The 20,938-nt window shown below is 50.2% G+C and overlaps 1 protein-coding gene across 1 annotated transcript in view; it reads right to left on the reverse strand.

Annotated features, from left to right (window-relative positions):
* Window positions 1–20,450, reverse strand: part of MYO18A (myosin XVIIIA) — a 106,017-nt gene extending 85,567 nt beyond the window's left edge. Inside the window, 1 exon segment of the mRNA XM_006890974.1 lies at window positions 19,425–20,450. Within this exon segment, the coding sequence (XP_006891036.1) occupies window positions 19,425–20,417 (993 nt within the window). The 5' untranslated portion in view covers window positions 20,418–20,450.
* Window positions 20,451–20,938: the final 488 nt, after the last annotated feature.

Here is a 20,938-nt window from a genome sequence, read left to right on the forward strand (position 1 = left end):
GTTCTAACCTGGACAGTCCAGTTATTTGAGCTAATGCCCTTTTCTTCATAAGGCAGCTGGGCTGGGCTTTCTGTCATTGACAAGTGAAAGAACCACATTTGAGACAAATAGGAGGTGAGCAGTCCAAGAAGGCAGAGTATACGAAGCACGTTACACAGGTCAGGACAGTGTTGTTCTCGCAAAACTCTTGCTGGGAAGTTCTAGGAGAGGGAAACTGAGGGCTGGGAAGCGAAACCTTAGGCCGGTTCAATAACTTGCCCCAATCACACAGCCACCAATAGGCGGGGCTACATTTGGATTCAGGTTGTTCTGATTCTGGAAGCTGGTTTCTTCCACCCAACCACATGCCTGGAAAATAGTGGAGGTCACTGCAGGTTTCTGGAGGACAAAGGAGCATGGCAAAACCTGTGCTTCCAGGAATGCAAGATGTAACCATGGTGGTGTCGTGGTTAAAGTGCCCAGCTAGCTGCTAACCAAAAAGTCTGAGATTCAAATCCACCCAAGGGAGAAGGACGTGGCAGTCTGAGTCTATACAATCACAGCCTTGGAAACTTGGGGACGTTTCAGTCTGCCCTGTAGGGTTGCTATGAGTCAGAATCAATGAAACAGCATAAGCTTTGATATAGATTAGGGATACTGATCAAGCAGAAGGTTGTGCGGTGAAAGGCTGGAAGCAGAAAGACAAATCAGAAAGCCACGGTGACAGTCTAGAAGAAAAACAAGGTCCCTGCCTTGGACTCTGCCCGTGGATGGTGAGGAGAGATGATGTAAGAGAAAGTATCAGCTGTGCTTGGTTGGCCACTGGGGGAGAGGGGATATGGCATGATACTGGGAGGAGTTGGGGAGAAGAAATAGAGCCTCCAAGGATTTAAGCTTGGGTGTTGGAGAGGGCAGTGTAAAGCCACTATCCAAAACAGGGCTCTCAGATGGAGAGGCTAGTTTGCTGTGAAAGGAATTTAGAAAATGCCAAAATTTAGATTCTCCTTAAAACTTTTTCTTAAAAAGAACACTCCTTGAACTTCATTTATTCCTCCAGTTATCTTTGTAAGCAAATCTCTTTAAGAGGGAGGAGAGTTTTGTAAGCAAATCTCTTTAAGAGGGAGGAGAGTGCAAAACTCTTAAAGGGGAGGGGAGTAATAACACTGTTATTATAAATAGATATTAATTGTATAGTGCTTGTACTACTAATTTGGAGTGTACAAAATGTCACTAAAAGAAGTCTGTGTTAAGGGAAGTTGGGCTGTGAGTTTCAAGCCTTCAGTCCTCAGGGGTGAGGCGGGCCTGGGGCGAAAGGCACACGCCTCCACAGCGACAGGGACAGGTGTGGACAGGAGCTTGCTCTAGGGTGGCCAGTACATAAATTACTCAGCACCAGCCCTGGGGCCTCTGTTAAAGAGTCTTCACCTGTCTTCCGAGGAAATGTCCGTGAAAGAGTACCTTGCTCTTCTTTGGAAGGATTATCCTTTATTCCTTTTTTTTTTTTTAAGTATGCAGTAAAAATGCTTTCTCTTTTGTTAAATAACAGCGATAACAGATTAGCTTTAAAAAAGTGGTTGGCGCCTTCTAAAGAGTACCATATTTTTACTGGACACTGATGATCAGTGGAAAAGATCCTTGAAGGAGGCTGGAGGTGACCTCACAAGGAGCTGAGAGACAAGCTGGAGTAGCTCACTGCCCTCTAAAAAGGCCAGGGTCCAGTCCGTGGGGGCGGAGTCAAGCGCAGGACCACACTGCAGCTCCCACTTCCGGGTCCCGCCCCTCCCCTCCCCGGGCGGCGCGTGGGCGGGGCCGAGGGCGGGGCCAGGGCAAGCACATGCGCCAGAGCCCCGGCGTGCACCCGCCTTGTTGGCGCCGCGGGTGTCCAGCAGAGGGCGGCAGCGCCCTGCTCACCGATCCGCCGGTGCCGCTGAGCCCGCGGGACTTCACCTCTGCCTGGCGGTGCTCTGTGCCTCGCCCCCAGGAGGCGTCTGGGGAGCTGGAGGCCAGAGGGGCTGCAACTGCAAAATGGCCTCTTTATCCTGGAGGTAACAGCAAGAAGAGGCAGGGTGCCGACTTTGTTTTGATTGGTACTCTATCTCTCCAAACTAAAACAATATCTACCAGGAAAGGCCACTCAAAATGTTCTTAATTATTGAACAGATGGATGAATATATAGTGTAGAATAAGAGTGCCGTCCAACCTTGAGTTTGTACAGTGGGAAGCAGCCCTGTACACTAATCTGAAGGGTTAGTGGGTAGCCCCTGGCCACCTGCTGAGGATCAACCACAGGCTACTGCCCTAGAGTTGGCCATTGCCCCGCCCCTGCCTTCCCACACTCAAGATCTGCTTAGCCTGGCGCCGCCACACCATCCAGTAGGCACTGAACCCAGGCAAGGACATCAAGCTATCCTCTCTCTCAAGACCTGGAATCCATCCCCTCAAGATTCAGGCTGGCTGCTGAGACCACCTGACGCGGCCCTTCTCAGCGGCTGGGTCCGCCCCTGGGGATTTCCAAATTGCTTGGCTTTGCCTGGATCCCTCCCACAGGCTCCAAGCCAAGGGACAACTTTGAGGGTGGTTTCCCCAAATACCACACAACCCCTCCTCCCCAAACTCACCAAGTCTTGGGTAATTTCTAAGTCTACTAAATGCTCTGCATACACCATATTCTCATCCCCACCCTCCCCCACTGGCAGACAGACAGAATAAGCATAATGATGCATTGTTCTTCTCTCCTTCATATAAACAACTCTTTTCTATTTCCACAAGTGAAAAAAAAAAGAACGCCAGTTTAAGGGTCAGTCACATAAATGGAAATGAAATATCAGTAAAGACTCCCTGGGTATGAGAGCTGGAAGCCCGTGGTGCTTATTCTCAGCGTCAAGGAAGCTCCTCAGGACAAGTGTCAGATTGCTCCAAACACTGGACATTCAATAAATATCTGAGGACCTCTCGAGGACCCTATTGAGGTTTTAAAGTAACTCTTTAAAGTAAAAATAAAACACAAACCCCTACCCTTAGAGGTTCCCACAGAGCCTGTTTTCAGAACACTTTGAAGGAAAAATAAAACACAAGTCCAATCTCCACAGGGGGAGGAAGGAAGAAGCAAAAGCATCTGTCTGCCATTTTTACCAGCCCACCGCCTCCGCGTCACCAGCCCTGGCCAAATTCACCGAGGCATGTGAGCACCTGTGTGTCTCAAAGCTTGGCAGAAGCCAGGCTTGGCAAGGTGGAGCAAAGATACAACAGCAGTGAGAACACGTGGACAGAGAACCACTAGCACTCGCAAACGACGAGACCACACATAACAAAAACAAAAACTAACAGGCAGACAAAACGCAAATACAGAGAAGAAGAAAAAATGCAAGCCCCCTCACAAACACCCAACAGAAAACCAGAAAACCCAAACAAGAACCCCACACCACCCCACCCAATCCTCATCCCGAACCGTCCAAACTAGCACACCCCAATAGGATAACCACAAACAAAATACAAGAAAGGAAAAAGAAAAGATAAACCACGAGAGGACTGAGGAAGCAAAAGAAAATCCAAAACCCACCAAATTACGCAAAAAATCCAAAAGGCACGGCCCCAGCAACTACATGAAACTAAAATAAACCAAAAACCCAGCCAAACAGGGGAAGACAATCCAGGGAAGCCTACAGGCCAGAGGAGGACTGATTGGAAGAAGAAGAATCATGAAAAAAAAAGACTCCTCCTCCAGAACAGCAAGTAAGAAGCACCACCCAACAACAATCCAGCAGCAACAACTGAACAACCACTGGCGCCACCACGCCTCCACAACAGGCGGCTGTAAGAAAACAAACAACGAGGCGGGTGCCCCCAAGTTGGTCTGACTCCTAGTGGTCCTATACACAACAGCGCTATGTCACCCTCCCATTTGGCTCTCTCTCACGGCCATCAGATCAGAGCTGACTCACAGCTGACCGTGCACTGGGTTTCCACAGCAGTAATCCAAATGGCAGGAGATGCCCATCTTTCTCCTGTACCATCCTCATAGTCCACATTATGTTTGAGTCCACTGTTGCATCCGCTATTTAAATCTATCTCCTTGAAAAGTCTTCCTTTTTCACCCACCCACAAGCATGATGTCCTTTCCCAGGACATTCTGATAACATGTCCTAAGTATGTAAGATAAAGTCTCATATGCTTGCTTCTAAAGACCACTCTGTCTCTACTTTTTCTAGGGCAGATTTGTACATTCTTCTAGCAGTCCATGGTCAATTCACTGTTAGTCACTAACACTATCATTCAAAGGCATCAATTCTTCGGTCTTCCTTATTTACAATCTACGTTTTGCACACAGATGAGGCAATAGGGAAGACCCTGGCTTGGGTCAGGCACACCCAAGTCAACAAAGTGATAAGGTTTGCTTTTCGGCAGCCCATTTGCCCACTACCATATGCCGTGTGAGTTCCTGACTGCTGCTGTGATTGTGGATCCAAGTAAAACGAAATCCTCGACAACTTCAGTCTTTTCTCCATTTATCAAAATGTTGCGTATCAGTCCAGTTATGAGAACTTTTGTTTTTTTATGTTGTAGTATAATCCATGCTAAAAGCCGCAGTCTTTGATCTTCCATCAGTAAGTGCTTCAGGTCCTCTTCACTTTCAGCACGCAAGTCTGTGTCATCTTCTTAGTGACCTTTCACACTTGGAACAAAACTCATTCCTGCGGCTCAGCTTGTAGCCAGACAAAAGACAGGCCTGCACAGTAACACCAGACAGACACCCACTCCTTAGAATTATCAACCATACAAGATCAAAAGGGCAGAAGTTGCCCAGAGTTGAAGCTCAGAAGGCAGACAAGAGTAGGATAGGATTGGAAGGAAGGATCATATAAGGGAAATGGGAAGAGTTCGATCGGTTACATCGTATTATACAAATTATACAATGTATTATAATTAATACAATATACTATATAATATGGTGTCTTATAATTAGTGTCATAAAACAATATATCTATCGGTGATTGAATGGAAACCAATTGCATTGTAAACTTTCACTCAAACCACAATTTTTTAAAAAGTTGTGTCATATGCATATGGCAAATTGTGAGTCTTCCTCCATTCCCGACGCCACATTCCTCATGTAGTCAGGCTTCTTGGATTACTTGCTCAGCATACACATCAGAAAACTATGGTGAAAGGATACAATTCTGATACACACCTGTACTGATTTTAAACCATGTAGTATCCTCATTCTGTTTGAATGTCTGCATCTTTGCCTGGGTGCAGGATTGGGGACAATCAAATATTACACAGAGGGCTACTGGTTACCAAATTGGACATCACAGATTATAGGACAACTACATCTTCAAAGCCTGTTCTGTTGGACAGGTTTGGTCTAGAGGTCCCCTCTTTCCCTTGTCTTGGCCGCCCATGATGAAACCCCTTTAGAGGACACTATCTGCTGCTCCTCGGTCCCTCCTTCCCACCCTCCCCAACAGTCCACTTGTAGCCTAGTCTCCATGAACTGAGACACTAACCTTGGTCCCAAGGCCTCAGAAAGAAGTAGAAAGGGGGATGATGGTCACAATGGTTAATACTCAGCCTGGAACAGAAGCTAGATGCTGAGGGACTGAAAGGCAAGATTGAAAGGGAGCCTGGCCCCTACCCCCAGGCATCCAGGGCCTGGGAGAAAGCCCCTCAGTGTCACACAATCGCCCCTTGTTTCAGTAGAGTCTCTGGGCTGTGCATGGCTAAGACATCTGGAATGTAGTGGCCTGAGGGCCTGGAGGGCTTCCCCACAACACCCACTGCTGGACTCATGCTAGCGCTCCCAGAGGCCCAGCAGAACTCTGGACTCCCAAGGAAAAGTAAGGCCAGTGAATGCGGCTGTGTTACAGGCAGCATCCCCAGGGGTTATGCCACAGGGCAGCGAGGACCATACAGGACTGCTCTGTCTTGCCTCTTGGATGAACCAAAGGAAGAGGAGAACATGGAGAAAGGACACTGGGACATACTTGACATGCTGAGAGACTCAAGCAAGCTCGGCCAGGTCTCGATCCACGGAAAGAGGGCACAGGGTGTGGGGCTGATCACTAATACACTCTATCCCAGGAACTTCACGTGAGAGGCTTTGCTGTAGGAGTTACAAGGGCTGAGTGGAGTGCTGGGGAAGTTCATGTGTGATGGGAGAAAACACGACAGCCTGGGAGACTGACCAGCAACGCTGCCTCTGTCAGGGTTCTGTTGTCTGATTAGCCCTGAGCCACATTAACTATCATGAAAAGGATGGATATGAAGAAACAAGATTAACTGTCAAAAGACAAAAAAAAAAAAAAGGTATTTGTTCAACCAAAAACCATGCAGGTGGGAAGCAGCTCAGTACTGAAAAGATGGTGGCACCAGCCAAGCATCTGACTGAACGAAGTCTCAGAAGAAGCCGCACAGTTTAAACCACATCAGAAAACTGGGGCAAAACAGTCCCACTTGGAGGTTACTGTGTGGCCCTGAGAAGGACTGATGATCTCTGGGCCTTACTTCTCTTATTTCCACCTGACAGGTCTCATAACTGCATTACTGTTGAATTGGTTATCAACTCATAGCTGACCCTCCAGTGGCTTTTCAGAGGCTGTAAATCACATGGGAGGAGACTGCCCATCCTTCTCCATTCGGGCAGCTGGTGGATTCAAATTGCCTGCCACTGGGTTGGCAGCGCAGCTCTTTAGTTGGGGTAAAAAGACACAAGTGGGGACAACAATCAAGTCCTCCCCTCTCCCGGGGCGGAACTGAGTCATTAAGGCCTGTGGCCTGACTCTGGGCAGAAGGTCCACAAAGCTGCGAGCACCAGATGCATCCTGGGATATGGGGACCCCCAGTGTGTCAGAGACATATTAACTATGAAGATGCAGCTGCTCATTTGGGAGGGCACTTACGATGCTGCTCTAAGAGACATGGAAGGATGTGTTGGTTTCACTCTCCAAGCCATGTTATGAGGGAAGTACTATGAGTATTCTCAATTTACAGGTGAACACTGAGAAATGAAAAAAATTGCCCGAAGTTCCCCAGCTAGTAAGTAGCTGAGGCAGGATTTGAACCCAGGCCTTCTGGCTTCAGAGTCTATGCCTCAACAAATACATCCCAGTGTACTGACCACACATACATAAGCAGACATAACTCCACATCTTTGGGCCTTTCTTCCTATGCTAGGGAACTCTGGTGGTATATCCATAGGGAGTTGTATTGTTAGTCTTGAGTCTGTCTGGTGGGGGTTTGAATCCACCAGCGGCTCCTCAGGAGAAACACTGGCAGTCCTCCCACGTGATTTATAGCCTTGGAAACCCAGTGGGGGTGCAGGTTGGTTCCACCTTGACAGCAACGAGCTTCAGTTTTCTTCCTGTGCCAAAGACCACTGGTGTTAGGTATAGTGGCAAAAATCTTTTACTGCTAACCAAAAGATTGGTGGTTCAAATCTACCGATCCCTGTAGTTCCTGCAGCTCCACAGGAGAGACCAGGCTTTGGCTTCCGTAAAGGAGCCTTTGGGGACCCTCAGGGGCATTTCTACTCTGTCCTCCAGGGTCACTGTGCGTTGCAATCGACTCAATGGCAGTGGGCTTGGTTTGGTTTGGTTCTATCCTGACTTCTTCCCTCTTTTTCTACACAAATGAGCTGGAAGCACTTCCCATAGCCAAAGCCAGCCTTGTCATCCAACTCCACATCGGCCAAGCATCTGTTTCTATGGCAACAGTAAGAGAGCTACAGTTTGGGATTTTGAAGAAGCAGCGGAAGGGATAGAGGGTCCTTTATAGCAATTGGTCCCTCTTTCAAAAGCACAGAAAAATGCTTCTCAAAACGAGTGGACTCACAAAGATAACAAGACTGAGAGAAACCTAGACACTGATTATAGCAAGAAAATTGCCTAGCTATACCCCAGGGGCCAGTTCCTATGGTGCAGAGCCAGCCTTTGTCTGGACAGAGAAGGTGAGAGCTGGCTAGACGGCTGGAAACTGACAATAGAAATATGCTGGATGAGGTGGGAGGAAAGGAAGACCATTGGTTTGACGACCCCTGGGACATTTCCAAACTGTGCCCTGCCATATAAAAGCCCACTTGTGCTCTCAGGTGGTGATGGGTGGAGGTGAGTAAAGAATGAAGAAGCCAGAGAAAAGAATGCAGACGGGCACAGGGCGGTTCCCCTCCCACCAAGGAGGGTGAGAGCATTTTAGGTGAGGTGGTCAAGCTGGCTCTAACCTTCTCCAAGCTGAGGCCTCATTCCTGCCTGCCCTTCCACTCACCTAAACAAGAAATGCCTGTCGTTGTCCAGAAATGCTGAGACCAAGATCCCAGGCCGCCAGTGGAATGGGGGCGCGGCCAAAGCGCAGGGCTAAGGGGAATCGGGATGTTTGCTGGTCACTTGATTCCAGGAAGGCAGACCACAGCAGTTCCCCCAGGCTTCTTAGGCGGCAGGCCCAGTTTCCCTCTTGCTTCTATTGATTTTGATGCGTGGCCAAGTTAGTGGGGACTCAGCCTCACGCTGTGCCTGTGTCCTTTAGGTAACCCAGCTGCCAGCTGAGGAGGCTGTGCCAGGTTCAGGCTGGGTCCCCTAGTGCTTGGAGTGCCAGGCACATAGGCTCCCACCGTCTGGCTGGCTCTGGGGAGGGCAAGGTAGAAGGTGCCAGCCCCTGCTTGGGAGGAAACCATCTACCACTCACCCCAAGATTGCTCCTGCAGTCAGTTCAATTGAGTACACAAATGTGGAGGCTGGGGTGGTGAGGGGAAGGGTGCGGGACCCACAGCAGAAAAGACCTAACTCAGGAGATTGGATCACCTACACCCCATCCCCAGTGCCCACAGTCACGGCCGTGCTCTATCCCCAGAAGAATCTATTGGATTCTCCACACATTTTCCCCTTGACATGATGGGACTAAGCATGAATTTGTGTTCCAGTGTCGGGATGGGCTGACAGCACGTCACTGCTTGGCCTCTAGCCCGTGCCACCCAGGGCTAAGCTCTACCTTTTTGCAGATGTCTCCTATTCGAGGGAGCTCTGGTGGCTTAGTGGTAAGGAGTTGTGCTGCCAACCCAGAGGCATGCAGTTTGAATCCACCGGGTGCTCTGTGGGAAAAAGGTGGGCAGTCTCCTCCCGTGTGATTAAGTGTCTCTAAAAACCTGCTGCTGGAGGGACAGCTATAAGTCAGTTCTGATTCAACAATACTATCAAACAACAACCTATTTGAGAGAAAATACAGGCTTCCTGGTCACAGGGACGGCGGCTTCCATCTTCCTCCTCCTCTGAAACCAGAGCAGGACCAGGGAAGATATTCATCATGGCTTCCTGACACCCGGCCCTGGGGGCACAAAGGCTATGGGGGCATCCACACTGCCCCACAATGCAGAGTCAACCCCCCTATGCTCTCACATTCTTCCCTCTTCAGGCCCAGAGCCCAGGAAATGCCCTATGAGCAACCACCCTCCCCCCTGTACCCTGCTTGCCACAGGGCATGGCAGTGAGAGAAGCTGGAGAGGAAGTGAGTCAGCTCCCTGTACAAATGGGAATGGGAGGGAGGAGGCAGCAGATCAGAGGGCAAAGGGCACAAAGGGCAGAGAGGTCACCAAGAAAAGGAACCAGGCCCTGGAAGAGTCAAGGGCCTCAGCAAGTGAAGGGCAGTTCTGGGTGACAAATTCGGCAGTGTCACCCTGTGCCAAAGCTAAACTGTACCCTTATAGGATGGAGAACCTAAATCTGGTAAGCACAGCTCCACCTGAAGATGGAATCTGAGGCGGTTCCCCTTCCTGCCTCCAGTACCAGCCAGAGGAAGTAAAGCCTTGTGGGATGTGTGTGGCCAGGCGCTCTCGCCTCTTCACAGAGGTGGAGTCTCTGCCTCCGGGGCCTCCCATGGCCTCTGCTGAGCTCTGTAGCTCCCGGTAGCCCAGGCACTTCAGCCTGACCCATAGGGGACCCAGATGTGTGTGTCTCTGGAGAGAAGCAGAGCAGTGGGGCTCCCAGAGCACCCACCTTTGCCCTCCCCAGCAGCCTCCACGCATGCAGGAGCTGTTCCCAGGCTCCAAATGGAATCTGTTGCTTTGACTGGGAAAAATCCTTACCATGAAAATTCCCAGCCTGCTGACATTCCAGCACGCAGGCAGGCCAGGGAAAGCAACAGAAGGGAAGAGGAAGCCTTGAGCCCTGCTGGGGCCACATTCCACCCCCTTGGAGACCTACAGGCAGTAAGATAGGCACATTCCTCCAAGGTCCCCGGGGCTGGACACTGTGTGATCCCCACGTAACCCTGAATTTGCTTCTCATCCGAGCCTGGTGCCTTCACCGGCTCTGTCCCTGGGACCCCTCTCTCACAGCCTCTTGCCACCCCCATCCCACCCCAGGTTCCTGCTTCTGGATGCCTACACAGCTCAGCTCGCCTCTACTCCTGTGAGAGGGAAGCAAATCCTCAGGGACACGGGAAGTAGTTGGTGGGTAAAAGAAAAACAGAGTAACACTCCAGACAGGTCACCAAGGCCAGTCAGTGGTGGGGAAAATAGGAAACCAGTTCTTGGTTATAGAACCATTCCTCCTTCGCTCAACAAACATATGCTGCTCTCAAGAAATGTTCCAGCATGTGGAGAAATAAGAAGAAAATCCACTACAATTCTGATGAGTGCTTTGAAAGAGAATAATGGGGTGCGTCCAAGGGAGGGAACCAACATGGCCAAGGAACATGCTTTGAGAAAGTGATACTCAAACGGAGGCCAATGAGCATGAGCCCACATGAGCAGACAGGAAGAAAGGCGAGAGACAATAGGAATGGCAGACAATGAAGAAGCCACAAGAACTCTGAGCTGCACAGCTGCGGCAAAGTACTACTATGTAGGGCTGAGATCCAATATCTTTCTCTCATAGAGACAATAGCATACAGCACCCTTTTAAAAAGGCTCTTGGTCCAAGGGGATGATAACACGGGGATCCGGCCACCCCAAGTGCTGCAGAGAGCAGGACACACCAAAAAGACCCCAGAGGTGAAAGGGGCAAGGTCCCTGCCCACTCAGATGTAGCAGAGGGGAGCCAGAGGGGCAAAATCCACACTCCCTCCAGCCTTCTTGTTGTTGTGTGCATCAGAACCAACTCATAGCTGACCCTCCAGTGGGTTCTCAGAGGCAATTAACTGCACAGGAGATTGCTCATTCCTCTCCAGCAGGGCATCTGGTAGATTCGAACTGCATGCATTTGGGACTGCAGTGCAACTTCTCACCACTAAGCCACAAGAGCGCCCTCCTCCAGCCCTAAGGGACCATATACCCAAATCCTGCCAAGACAGATGCCTTTCCTCTTCCTGGGGCTTCCCGGCAGTCCCTGATGGCTTCCCTCAACCACCATTCCCAGGACATCTCCCAGCTCCCATGAGATTCAGTCCTGCCTGCTGCCACTTGAGGGATGGAGAGCAACAGTCACATGCTTCAACAGCACGACCATCCAGCCCCTCCACAGAGGGAAAACAAGAGTGGGTGTCACTCTGGCTTCCTCTTCCCTTCTGGAGAGAAGACAAGGGGGAGAGGATGCTTCTAAAAATGAAGGGCAGCAGGAATCGGAGGGCCCAGGCCTGGGCTGGGCAGTGGGTTTATAAAGACAGACAGATACTGCCTTGCCCATCCTATGCAGCATACTGGTTAAGAATATGGAACTGAGTTCAAATCCTGACAAGCCACTTAATAGCTACAAAACCTTAGGCAACTAGCTTAGCCTCTCCCATTCCTTTGATAGTGAAATCAAGTCACTGCTCTCAAGTCAGAACCAACTGATAGCTGACCCTCCAGGAGGCTTTTAGAGGTTGGAAATCATGCAGGAGGAGACTGCCCATCTTTCTCCTGCGAAGCTGCTGGTGGATTTGAACCACCAGAGGGGTGTCGTCTTTGGGTTTGCAGACTCTGTACAGACTACTCCATGAGAGCTCCTGCTTGTAAAATAGAGACTATTCTAATATTTACTTCATTGGGATATTGTGAAGATTAAACAAGTTAATATGAAGGAACTCTGGTGGCTTAGTGGTCAGGGGTTGTTCTGCCAACCCAAAGGCCTCAGTTCGAGTCTACCATCTTCAGAAGAAAGATGGCTCCAACTTGATGGTACACGACAATATATATAAAAGGCCTTGAACAGCACCTAACATGCTGAGTGCTATTTATGGCCCTTATTCTGGCTATGATTTCTCACGCCCTTTCCCTCCAGACATTTCTTTCTCACTGAATCTTAACTATATCAACTAAATACCACTCAGGGAGCATGGACATGCCAGGCACGGTACTGGGCACCGTGCACAGTACTAGGCAAACACCCTGCATTCTTCCTTGACCCAGAGGCTGTGCAAAGCAGCCAGGCAGAGCCAAGCCAGGGCAGACCGCCATGCCCTGCTTCTGAGGAGCATATGGCGGGAGATGAAGGGAGCCAGCATGGTGACCCAGGTCTACAGAAATAGTTTCCCAACCAAACTAGATTAAACAACTGAAAAAATAAGCTTTGCTGACACTGTCCCCTGTATTTAACAGAACAGAAGCTGCTGCCAAATACCACTCTGGGGGTTGGCTGGGGGCCCCCAAAATTGCACAGCAGGGGTGGCGGGGCATGAAAACGTACTCCTATGCAGTCTGTCTGGCATAGTGGGCATCCATAGAGTTGTCAAATGCCTGGGGCACATCGTACCCGCTGCCCAGAATTGACAAAGGAGGCTCCAGGCGGCCTGCCCAGGAAACAGGGCAGCCCCCACCCCAGCTTGGTCACCTACCAGTGTCCCCCACCCCACCCCAGAAGCTGCTCTCCAGTCCAGGCTGCACGGAGCAGAATCCTACAGCTTAGTGCTGCGGGGTGGCGGCAGCCCTGCTGGCAGGCAGAGCTCGTGCTTGTGGTTTCTGGGAAACGCTGTAGAGATTTGCAGCATTTTTAAAATACTTGTGTTCCCACCCGCCACACACCCCCCTTCACCCTATTCCCCATCCACCCCCAGTCAGGGTGTTTGCATATCTGGTATTTTCCAGAACCATTTCAATGTAAATAGAGAGCGATTAGAAGGGCACAGAGGGCAGGGTGGCTAGGGTGTTAGGGCAGGCCTGTGGGGTTCAGCTGGGGCCAGAAGAAACCTCAAGGCCCTGTCCCCCATTAGGGCTCCAAGCTGCGTCTGTGAAAATAACCAATGGCCACAGCATGCCCTCACACCCAGCTCAATGTGGCCCGGGCACTGTGCCTTACCACCCACGGCTAGGTGGCAAGGGTGTGTCTGTCTACCTTCACATAGGGATGAGGACAGAGAGGTGGCTCTGAGGGCAAAAAGGGAGACCTAGCAGTTAGAAAATTCCTAATCTGCCACTCTATCCTCCTGGTCCCATGCCCTCATTAATCAAGGACAGACACTCCCCGCAACGCTGCCAAAGGTTTGTCATCACTGCCTGTTTTTATGCCTTGGACACCTGTCCACTGGCCCTACTGCTTTAACCCAAAAAGTCTTAGTGTGGTTCCATTCTGAGTGCCCCCAGGCCAGGGTTCTCAAGGGGAGATTCCCTGCTGCCAGAGGCACCTGATGCTTTGGCATAAAAACAAAGTTAAAATTTCCAGAGATCATACGGAATAAAACCAGGAACAGAACCAGCACCCAGCAGCTCCACCACCACTACCATGGTAGCCCCCAGGGAAGCCTGATGCTTGGAGCCTGGTCAGGCAGGCCTGGAAACAGAACAGTTTTCAGCCTCCCCTTTGGAATACCATCGGCCCCACTCCTGGTGACAAGGTTGGTGAAGCTCCTACACCCAGGGGTCTAAGGCTTCCACTACAGGAAAGGGGGCTACCACTTCCCCCACTCCCAGATGCAGGCAGCCTTGACCAGTCAGTTTCTTACAAGGTCACTGGTGGTGGAGCCCACATGCTTATGAAGCTGGGCTCTAAAATGCTGGGGAAGATTAGGGACAGCCCGGGAGGGAGGGTCCTATCACTTCGTTCAGCTGTATGTCTCCTTCAGGGCAGATCTATGGGGAAGGAGTTTAGAACAAACCATCAGAAATCAGGCAGAAACATCATGAGTCTATTGGACAGAAAACTATAAAAGTAGAATACTGGCAAAGGATCAATTAAGCAGGCTCAGAAATTACCTTCTGTATAGGCTTTGAAGACTGGACAGAGGGAAGGGATTACTAACCCTTCACCTAAGCATTTACCTGCCAAATGTTCACATATGTGGCCCCACCTAATACATAAAATAAATGTGTTTGTCTTATATAAAGACCTACAAACTACATGTTTATAAAATAAAATGCAACAGTCTCTTTTTTTTGAGCCCTCAATCTTATTCTCCTTCTGAGAGATTACCAGAGTGAGTGAGTTGGGTGTTTCTCCTTCTCAACCCTCTAACTCTGGGAGGTTAGAATAATGTCTATTTCATAGAGATCATGGTCACCTCTTCCAGGACGCCTCCAGTCACCACTCCTTCTTTCCCCTCCCTCAGACAGAAGTAGCCACTTCCTCCTTTCTGCCCACTGGAGCCACATACACTTCAGCATAGGAGCCATGGTGTTTGGCTGTATTTCTTTATTCACATCTATGCTTCCTCTCCTGATAGCAACTAGTTTAAGGAGTCCTGAGGTGGCGCAAACAGTTAAGTGCTCAGCTAAAGCACTAAGTGAAAGGTTAGCAGTTTGAATCTACCCAGAGGCAATCTATGTTCAAAGACTCACAAGTCCTACAGACCACAGTCCTACACTGAAACACACAGAGGCGCCATGAGTTGGAAGTGACTCGGTGACAACGGGTTCTGCTCCATCAAGCAAAGATTGTGTTTTCTTTTTTAATTCCCCAATGCCCAACATGGTGCCTGGTTTGTAATTAGACTTTTAAATAGTATTTGTTGAGTGATAAGTAAACTGAAGCTCAGAAACATTTGATAATGTTGGTAAACCATGAAACCCTATTTTTCTGGCTCCAAAGTCCATACCCTTTGTACTGTTACAAGCTTTCTCCCAAATTCTCCTGTGTAATTGAGGATTGACATGTCAACTTGCTAAGGACTCTTTTTTTAAAAAAAAAAAAGACTCTTATGACCTTAAAGCCTATGACTAAGTGAGTCTCGGTTCAATAGGAGAAGCAATGGCATCACAGGAAAATACCTGGATGCCTCAGGGGGCTCAAGGAACTGGGCTGGAGGGTGAGGCTGACCTTCCCTTAAGCCTCCACCTCTCTTTCCACCTATCCTCCAAAGCTCTGAGTAGGATCCTCTGACTCTTGATAACAGGAGACAACCCCAATGACCAGGGTTTGGCTGAGTGTTTTTTCTGAGTTCAATACAGCAAGACTTTTGTGGCAGCTGCACTCCGTCCCCCAAATCCCCCATCTTAGGCAATCTGCTTGTCCCTCTCGATGGGCCCACCAAACAGACAAACAAAAGTAACCACCTCTTCTCTTCTAGACCCTACTGATGTCTAGTCTTGTATCTGTTCCTTCCTAGTTGTTGTTGTTGTTAGGTGCTGTCAAGTCGGGTATGACTCATTGTGACCCTATGAACAGCTGACCTGAACCCTGCCCTATCATGTGTCATTCTTACTCTCTCTGACACGCTCGAGCCCATTGCCGAAGTCACCATGTCAATCCATCTCCCTGACCCTCCGTATTTCCAAGCATGATGTCCCTTTCCAAGGAATCGCCTCACCTAAGTGCACCTTGATATTCCTACCCAGACTCATGGAGTTCTACTCTAACTGAGGTTTTCAGATCCTCATCTTCATCACCAATATCTCTTCTAAACTCATCAGATTCCAGGAATGCTTTGCCTTTGGCAAAAATAACTCCAACACATGTTTCTTCTAACCTGAGGGTCACACTTGGCCCGTCCTCTTCCTTATCCTCCATATTAGTCACCAAGACTACAGACTCCGCCTCGGTCAGTCATTCAAGCCTGATACTCCCCTCCACCTTTACTGATTCTACCAAGGCCAAGCCCCCATCCTTCTGTATGGATGACACTAATAGCCCCTGTCTTTTCTCCCCATGGCTATATGGTCATATACTCCAAGGCAGTCTCCTTAAAGAACCCTGAACTCTGTTCCTATCAATCCCTCATTAAATTGCTTCACTGTCCTTTGGCTGAAGTTCACATTCCCTACCACCATTCACACGGGCCTATGTGACCTGGCCCTTGCTTAGCTCTCCTGCTGCTTCTCAACATTCACCCCACCTTGGCCTCATTCTCCAAACTTGTCAAGCTCCACCTTCTCCCTATTCCTACTCAGATATCATCTTTTGCTGTTCACCCCCATAACTTCCCCACATGCTGCTCTGACACCCCATACTTGGCCCTTATTGAGCTTATCAAACTACTGTCATTGTCTAGCTACTTGACCATTTCTCCCAGTGGATTAGGAACTCCTTAGGGCTGGGAATGTGTGTTGCTCACCACAGGATCCCAGGGCCACAGGGTAAGCCTTCAACAGTTGTTTGTTTAATGGATAAGTGAGCGGAAGGATACATGATAGAAGGCTGAGTGGCTCCTCTTGGACCCTGAGTCTATCCTTCTACTGTGGCTCACCCATTCTCCCAGTGCAACATGGTCTAGCAGGTGAAAGGACAATGCAGTAGGTGCAAGAGAAGCACTCTGGACACACACCATGTGAGAGGGAAACCCAAGGGGCTGGCTTTCTCTCGAGCCTTCTGAATAGGCCATGGAGAGGAGCCAGGGGGCCTGGCCCCCATCTGTGTTCAGGAAGAGAACAGATGGCCAGCCAGCTCCCTCTGAGCTCCCTAAGGACAGGCAACGTGTGGACACAGTTGATGGATGGCCTGATGGGCAGGGTGGCCGCCAGGAACTGTCCCTGTGGAGCTGCAGTCGGTACCCTGCCCAGGAGCGCGGAGGAGGCGACAAGACTCTTTTTTTGGCATGGAACTGGAATTAGAACCATTGCCAAGAAAAGAAGCAGAAGTAAGAGTGGGAGAAAGAGGAGGAGGAGATAGAAGAGGGCCACAGAAGAAGCTGTAGCACTCCCACACCGAGCTCCTAGAATCTTCTCTAAGATATTCTCCAAGGGGGAACATGTTGGGTTCCCCTGATGCTCTCTGCTTGTGCTTGACTCCCTACCACCTGCCCAGGTGGGAAAAGGTACGGGACTCCCCCAGTCCTAGGTTTCCTCTTGTCCTGACAGAGCACTTTGGGAGACCCACAGGCATAAGGTTTACTACTATGCCCAAGCTAATGCCTGGAAAATAAGTCCTCTGGGCACCTGCTGAGCTTGTCCCATGGGAACTGAAGCATTCCAGCATTTCAGGGATACCAGCTGTAACTGGGAATCCACCAGTGCCTCCAGAGCTGAACCATCCTCTTCCCTTGGGATGAGGTAGCAGCAGCTAGTTGGGGAAGGTGAATAGCTGGGAAACATGAGATGCCAAGGTGATCCCTGTGCTCTAAACGGAAAACCAAACAGCATCTGGGATGCCATGCCCAGAACCCCACAGAGGCCTGTGCTGCGGTTCAGCAGGAGCTGCCAGCAATCCCCTGGGAGACTCTTTAAGAGAAAGAAAATTCCATCTGTTAAAAGCAATGTTAAGTTGGGAGAGAGCAGACAGAGGTGGCAACATGTCATGCACAGTCTTTGGTCCTGAGGTAAGGACCCTTCTAAGTCATGGCTCCCTAAGTTCAGTTGAGCCTGGTAGCTAGTGCACAAGTAGCTGAACAGGGTGTTTTTCTGGAATCAATGAGGCTAGGGCCTTCCTGGGACCCCCCTCAATAGGCTCCATTAGTTACCATTAGCTAACTAGAAAAGATGCCTAAAGCTAAGCAGAGAGCAAAGGAAGGCCTGGAACCCAACTACAGCTAGGGCCTGAGCCAGCCACTCACAGCCGATAGGCCATTAGTCTGACAGACGTCCTGAGCATCCGCTTCCCCTCCCTGGGAGAGAGCTGGGGCCGGGACTCTGCTTGCTTCCGGAGCATTTCCTCCCATTTCTGACTTTACACATCTGGCTGGTCACTTAGTGCTCAAAGGTCTTGGTCACACTGTACACTCGTCAGGCTGTAATACTAGAACTCACAGCCTGGAGGTAAGAATGGCCAGGGGTCACCTCATCCTACATGGGCTGCCTCCAGTTGATATGTTATTGTTGTTGTTAAGTGCCATCAAGTCATAGGCGACTCATAGCAACCCTATGAATGAAAGACCTGAACACTTGTATAACTTTCATCCTTTCTCCAGTTTCGTAGTTTTCCGGAGGCAAGCTATTTTGGAAGTGGATGCCACTCCTGCTTCCAAGCTTGTAGAGCCATCTTATCAAAGATCCCTGGGGTGAGACCTTAGATTGCTTGTAGGGATCTGTTCATATCTCCACACTAAGGCTCTTCGGCTCCTCTGTCACCTTTTTCTACCGCTGTTCTGTGTGGACATGATAAGCTAGAATCCAAGGGACAGTCAGGACATGCTATCTATCAGATTCCTGTTTGATGCTTGTCTGTTTGCCAAGACTATACTTTTCTTTCTTCTTGACTAAATAAGGAAAACTCTCTGAGCTCAAGCTATTTTTATATAATGTATTGAATCCAACCACTCCCTGCTTCCAATCCTACAATGGCTTCCCATTTTACTGGGATCAAATGTATACTCCTACCATGATTTACAGGGACCAAAACAATGGGCTCAAGCACGGAGGAGGTTGTGAGGTTGGTGCAGACCAGGCAAGGTGCACAGGGTCGCTATGGTTTCAGCGTCGACTCCTCACAACAACAATCACCAAGACCCGGCTTTATTTCTACTGCCTCACCGGGGATCCGATGTCTTGCACACTCAGGGATAAGAGCAGACTTGACCCTAGGTTACCTGCCTAGGCATAACCAAACAACAATCCTCTCCAGATATTCTGTGATGGTCCTGATTTGAAAGAAAGGGGCTTCTCTTCACCTCCACTATCTAAGTAACACAGAAATCCAGGTGTCCAAACTGTCTTTCCTAGTTAGAAGTTGCCCATGTTGGCCTACCTGCCTCTATTTGGGGCTCAGGAACTATGATCTTCAAGCCCTAAACCCATTCTTGTCTCATCAAGCTCAGTACTTTCACAGCAATTACCAAGCCTTATCAGTCACCCCCTGGGGTTCCAGCAATGAGGCTAACATTCAGACTGAACCAGGTCTAACACACACCCTGGAGAAATGCATTACTCTGAAGTCGGCCGAATCAATCCAATAGGCAAGGGAAACAGAAGGCATCAAGTCATTGCACACCGAGGATGCACCTATTATTGAGAATTCTACCATGAGGACTCTCTTGGGACTTATCTTCAGCTCTCAGACAAGGCGAGCCTGCTGTAAATATAGGGAGTGCCAAGGTTCCACTCTCCCAACACTGGCTGGCCTCTGGTTGCAGCCCTTGGCCAACGTAGACACCCTTCTAGGTTGAGCAGCAGGAAAGGCCAGCATTCAGGAATCCTGCTCACCCCCCACCCCCACCCCAGCCGCACCCCTGAAAACACTCACATCAGCTGGTTCCCTGCGGGGTCCCTCGCTGCTCCGCAGCCAGCTCTTGCTCAGCTCGCTGAGCTCTGGGATGGGTTGCACCTTGAGCCGGACGCTGTCCCCAGACTGCCGGATCATTTCCACAATCTCGTCCCTGGACTTGCTCTCCACATTGTGCCCATTAATCTCAACCAGTCGGTCGCCCGGCACCAGCCCTAGGGCTAGGTCCTTGGTGCCTGCACCCGGTTCAGCAAAGTGAACCACGCGCCGATAGGCCTGGCCTTCGGGGCCGCGATCCAGCATGGTCGTGCGCCGCAGGGAGAAGCCAAAGTCTCCAGTGGGCCTGCGTTGCAGCTCCAACTCGCGGAGGACGGGGGACGGTGGGGGTACAACAGGGGGCAGGCGCAGGTCCGCTGGGAACCTTTTAGTCACCAGCTCAGGGGCTCGGGACCGGGGCCCAGGCCGGGGGATGCCAGGGCCTGGATGCTGCATCAGCTGGCCTTCCAGAGTCCTCACCTCCACCTGCGGGGAGGGGGCGGCCGAGTGCTCCGAGGGCGTGGAGGTCTCGGAGGCGCTCTCGTCCCGGCTCCGCTGGGAGAAGGAGAAGCGCTTGACCATCATCTGGGAGTTCTGCTTGGCCAGGGAGCCGAACTTGGCGGCGCGCTGCAGCACCGAGCCGCGGAAGCTGCCCTCCTCGCCCTTGAGGTCATCGCTGGAGCTGGCTGTGCTCAGGTGGCCCGAGTCCAGGATGACGCTGCCCCGGTTGCTGTCCGAGTCAATGTCGGTGAGGTGCAGGTCGGAGCCGCTGGCCACCTTGATGGGGATGGGGTTGGAGATCTCCAGGCGCGTCTTGGACTCGCGCTTGGAGGAGCGGTTCAGGTTGAAGAAGCCGCGTCGCAGGCTCATCTCCTCCAGGCTCCGCAGCTCCGCGGCCGACATCCGCTCCTTCTTTTCCTTTTTCTCCTTCTTCCGCCCTCCATCTTTGTCCTTGTCTTTCTTCATTAGGTTAAACATGGTGGGGGCGCTGCTTTTAGGGGTGACACCCCTGGTGGATTATGGGTGTTGGCACAGGGTCTTGGTACTCCACCTTGCTGCCGAAGATAAACACAAAGAAGGGAGAGAGGTTATTCAAACAGAGCCTCTTCGTGTCTCCAGGCCAAACACTAAACACCAAACCCAAACTCTAAAACGCATTACTGTCCACTCAATTCCAACTCAACAGCCACCTTAAATAGGGGCAAAGTACAATTATCCAGAGACTTAATAATGTTATAATCTTTATAGAAGCAGACTGTCGAATCTTAATCCAGCCCAGTGGTTAGCAGTTTGACCCCCTGACCTTTCATTTAATAACCAGATGTTTTAACCACCTATACTAACCAGGTATAGTCAACACAACTACCCCTTATTGAGTGTTAGCTATGTGAACTATGTACCAAGCACTCGGCTTCACACAATAACGTCTCAGTTAATGAAATTCATATACTATCACTCTGGGGGAGTGTGTTCTACCAGACAAATAAGAGAGCTCTGGT

This window comes from Elephantulus edwardii, unplaced genomic scaffold (assembly GCF_000299155.1).
Source record: "Elephantulus edwardii isolate Elephantulus edwardi_28Jun2011 unplaced genomic scaffold, EleEdw1.0 scaffold00094, whole genome shotgun sequence".
Taxonomy (NCBI): Eukaryota; Metazoa; Chordata; class Mammalia; order Macroscelidea; family Macroscelididae; genus Elephantulus; species Elephantulus edwardii.